Genomic DNA, 4694 nt, shown 5'->3' with positions numbered 1-4694 from the left:
CCCCCCATGCTCCTGTGGGATGCTCCATTTGCTCCAGCATCTCAGCATTTACAAGCCATACCTGGTACCTTGAGGTGCGTAGAAAAAACATACAAAAGCTATGTCTACATCTGAATCGCCGAATCTTTCTGAATCTCTCCAAATCAATTCGGAGGTTCCGATTTGACTTGGAGACATTAAAGGGTCTCCTGATTTGATTTGGATTTGGAGATTTGGCCACTGAATCGAACCGAATCTCTGCTAAATCAAATCAGAGACCGAAGCTTCGCACAGCCCTAATATGTGTGCATGTGCTTCAGGATAGCAACTGACTGCAAACAGTTTGGCAAAAGTAAGAGGCTTTCCTCTTTTGCATATTATTACATAATCTTCCATTATGAAGATTTTACAGCTTCCTTTGAAACATCCATTACTTATTGGCCACACTGCGATCTAGGTTTTTGGTTAATGCCGAATAAAGGTCTGATCTGGTAGCACCTGTGTGTTTACATAGGTGCCACCTACATATGTAATTTATGTATGTAATGTATGTAATTCCTACACATGTAATTTTTTGGTGGCTGAGGGAGACTTTACAGTTCTTAAACAAAAATGTATATTGATTTTCAGTCTATTCACACTGTAACATTAACTTTTCCTGTCATTATTTCAGTTTTGCACTTACAATGCTTGTTTACCCCTTGAATATAGGTGGAAGCCCCAAATCAAACAATTGCCATAGAGCAGTCTCAGTCGGACCGAAGCAAAAAATCTTTTCATCCCGTTAAGTAAGGAAAATCATTTATTTTTCCCACTCCCTCACCACCTCTGTTGTTCTGTGGTATCAGTCATGTTCCGAATAGATCTGGTCAGAAAAAAGTTCCCCCCGCCCCCATCTTGAGAGAACCTTTGAGGATGTGGACATATGGCACTTTACTAAAGATTAAGTTGACTTCACTTTGAAGTAAAAATGAAGTGGGTCTATGGTGCACAGCTGTGTACCAGTGTAAATCCCACCCCCATTTTAGGGTAAAGGTGCTTCTCAAAAAGTAGGGATTAACTGGACAGTGGTGTAGCTTACATGAGTATACCAGTTGTGTGTTCACTCCCCCGGTCAATAGCTGCTCAGTACAAACTGGCTTCCTCATCACCCAGTGACCAGGCACTGCAATCATGCTTACCACAAGCAGCCTACTTGAGAGAGCTGGTAACGGGTCTGCTACTTACTATGGAGTATGTTGTCTTTGGAGTAAAATAAAGGGAAAACTTCTCTGCAATATTTGTCATATGGAAAGAAACCAAAGCCTCTTGAAATGTTTTGTGGTGGGAAGCCTCACTCCACTGTAGCCTGTAATTTGGTGGGCATGGTTTTTTCTTGAGAGATGGGAGACCTCTGTACAATTTACCACATCCCAGGTTAGTGCCATAACCACTAGGGTATTTGATCTTCTGTGGTCTCTCTGTTTCTCCACTTGGACCTGTTTCACTTGATATAAATACTGTATATAAATATTCCTTGGAGTATGGGGTCTCATATCCTTTCTAATCCAATGAATATTTAGTTACACATGGTGGAATAGCTTCAATAAGAAACACAGAGTGAGGGAGAGAAACTGACTCTCTAGCTTGCTGGCTTGGGCACTCATAACAAACATTTTGTTAAAAGAGAGGTATTAGCTGTGATTGTCTGAAGTCAGGCAGAAGGCAGGGTACAGATGCACCTTGTAGACTAAGTGAATCAGGGATGCATAAGCTTTTGTGAGCAGCAGCTCACTTCATCAGATGCTGTGTCCAGCATTCTTTTCTGCTGAAGCTACATGTCCTTTTTTACCTGTCCTGTTTTCACTACTTCATTTAACCCTACAATAAGTCAAATGTACAGAAATCTATTGCCCTCTTGTACTTTAATCTATTTCATTCTCCTTTCCCTGCTGATTGTTGAACTATTTGTGTCAACAACAGGTGTCTCCTTTCTAAACCCCCAGTTTTATTTCTTTATTTCACAATACATTATTGTATGTTCAGATACGTTCTCCTGAACTGTTACTGCTTTCTCTTCGCAAATAGCTGAAATCTGTTGTTTTGGCTCTAGTAGTGACTTCCTTCCAATTTAAGCAGTTGTCCTGGTTATAGATTTGCTTTCCCTTTGTCCCTAGCAACCTCTTGGAAATCCATAAAAAATCAGAGAGCCTAACGTCTTATAACCTCAACACTTGAGATGCAGTAGGAGCTGCAGTACATGGAGTAACCCTAGATAGCACGGCTCCATTACAGCACGTCACTAAGAAAGCAAAGCAGATTTGGAGAAACTAGAACTATTTGGAGAGAGAGGCACTGATGCCCCAAATAATCTCATTGATTTACCAGATCTGTGTACCCTGGTTTTCTCCTGTGTGTTTTTGATGGCTTTTCATAATGAAAAGTGAGGAGATCTAGCCCCAGAGTATTAATTAAATAGGCTAGGGACAGACGTTACACACAAACCAGTTCAAGTGATTGGAAACAGGTTTAAACCTGTGACAGAACAGAAGTTCAGTGCACATAAACCAGTTTCAAAATGGCCACAACCAGTTTAAGATAGATCTGGATGAATCCATATCAAACTTAACTGATTTAGTTAACATCAGTTCACTTCATTATCAGTTCAAGCTTCACAGCTTAGAGAAGCCTGCAGAAACTGTATTGATTTAGCCTCTGGCTTTTTGACTATCTGTACATAATCATAATGAGTAATGCAGTAGAAAAAGCACTTGTGTTATGTTTCAGAGTCATGGAATTTGGGTTCTCTTGAGTTTTATTTAAAATGTTCTTCCGAAGACAAACAGCTCTCCAAACTTTCTATATATACTTTTGAGAAATTGAACCCCTACCTTCCCAACAAAACCCCAAAAGAAAACCCTGTCTCTCTTCCTTTTAGAGGCAAAATATAATGTGTATCAAAAGAAATATTTTGGGAAGGGCCGAGTTCATAGTGATGACCTATTGTTCAGTGTTTGCTGTGTTTACATCATATGTATGTTGGTAGCATGAACTCTGTTGGACATTTCCTCTTTGTGGTCAGTGTAAATATTTTACTTGTAGTCAGACAAGAGGGACTGACTTTGTCTCATGGCTCAATATTTTTCTATTCTTATGGTTTTCTGGTGGTCAAAGGAAAATTCAATTGATGTGACTTATGCATAAATTCTACCTACATCTCTATGTTGGGGGGGCGGGGGCGGAATCTAATCAAAAACATTTGGCCAAGATAGAAGAACCAAAACTCCATAATATAGATAACGTATATAATAAAAATGCCTCGTTTGAAAAATATCTTATGAAACGTAACTATGACTTAACTGCAATTAACCCTCTTCGTCGAAACCTGCACGAATGAATTCTGATTTGGATGGGGAGCCAGATTAGGTCTAAACCATCTCTATCATGGTTATTTTTTGCCAGGGATAGATTTTCAGTTTTGGTAAACTGATTCATTGGTTACAATGGTGTAACATTGATTTACATCAGGAGGGAATTGGGTAGCAGAAGTGATTAATATCTCTGATCAAATCATTAGTACTGGCAATAGGGGCCTTTTCTGTATTTTATAACATCTTGTATACAAAGGACTTGTAGATAAGTATCCATAACAGAGAAATTAACCTTTACTTGATGTGCAAATTTACCATTAATAATATACAATTCAGATCTAAATTAGCAATGGATACCCATACACATCATTGGACCTATGATGTATGGCTCTGTCCGTGGAGATGGCAGACATGCTTCTGATAGAAGGATTCTCAATGTTGTCCTGTATCGTGTGCATGCTTGACTATATTCAACCCGATTTATCTTCTGAAAATGAATGTTGTGACTGATTAAATGTGATACTGAAGTGCTTTGTAAAAGAAGAAAGTGCATTACATTTATTAGCCACTTATCCTGAGATGTCTGTATCACCCTTTCATTTTTCTGAGATGTTGGGTTTTTTTAATGTGAGCTATTTAATCATCTTGAAGAAACCTGAATGCAAACAAAGGATCCAAGTGGTTGCTATGACCTATGTTGTTTCCTTTTCTGTTTCAGAATTGATCTGCCAGGAGACCAGGTAACCAAAGTAACACTGGGAAGACTACATTTCAGTGAAACAACAGCAAATAACATGAGAAAAAAGGGGAAACCTAATCCTGACCAAAGGTATTGAAGCACTCTTCTGTGTGTGGTGATGCTGTGTGTGGAGGGAGGACTGCATGATTTATTGACATGGGTGAAAATCTCAGTGTGGCAGACTTGTGATTTTATCCAGAGTATTGTGACAGTTAGTGTCTGCCCTAAAGCCCTAGGGCACTTCTACATGGGGACACAATGGTGGGAGTCTACTACAGACCTCCCACCCAAAGTCCTGAGCTTGACCACGAGTTTGCCCAGGAACTGGCTGAGGCCACATGCTCCAGGACCATGGTTGTCATGGGTGACTTCAATTACCCGGACATCTCGTGGGAAGATTGCTCAGCAAAATCTGAGCGGTTGCAAAGCTTCCTCTCATGCGTGGATGACCTCTACCTGACTCAAGAAGTCTATGGGCCAACGAGAGGCAAAGCGCTGCTCGACCTGGTACTGGCTACTGGGGATGACCTAGTCGGCGACCTAGTGATCGATGGGAAGCTGGGTGACAGCGACCACGAGCTGATCACCTTCACCATCCGCCAAAAAGCTGGCAAGTCGGTCAGCAA

The 4694-nt window shown here is 40.5% G+C and overlaps 1 protein-coding gene across 1 annotated transcript in view; it reads left to right on the top strand.

Annotated features, from left to right (window-relative positions):
- MYRFL (myelin regulatory factor like) overlaps positions 1-4694 on the top strand; it is a 71858-nt gene that overhangs the window by 22586 nt on the left and 44578 nt on the right. Inside the window, exons 8-9 of the mRNA XM_025208013.1 lie at positions 691-767; positions 4048-4158. Coding sequence (XP_025063798.1) covers positions 691-767; positions 4048-4158 — 188 coding nt within the window. The remainder of the gene's footprint in view (positions 1-690; positions 768-4047; positions 4159-4694) is intronic.

Source organism: Alligator sinensis, unplaced genomic scaffold (assembly GCF_000455745.1).
Source record: "Alligator sinensis unplaced genomic scaffold, ASM45574v1 scaffold506_1, whole genome shotgun sequence".
Classification (NCBI taxonomy): domain Eukaryota; kingdom Metazoa; phylum Chordata; order Crocodylia; family Alligatoridae; genus Alligator; species Alligator sinensis.
This window is presented reverse-complemented; position numbering and strand designations above follow the sequence as displayed.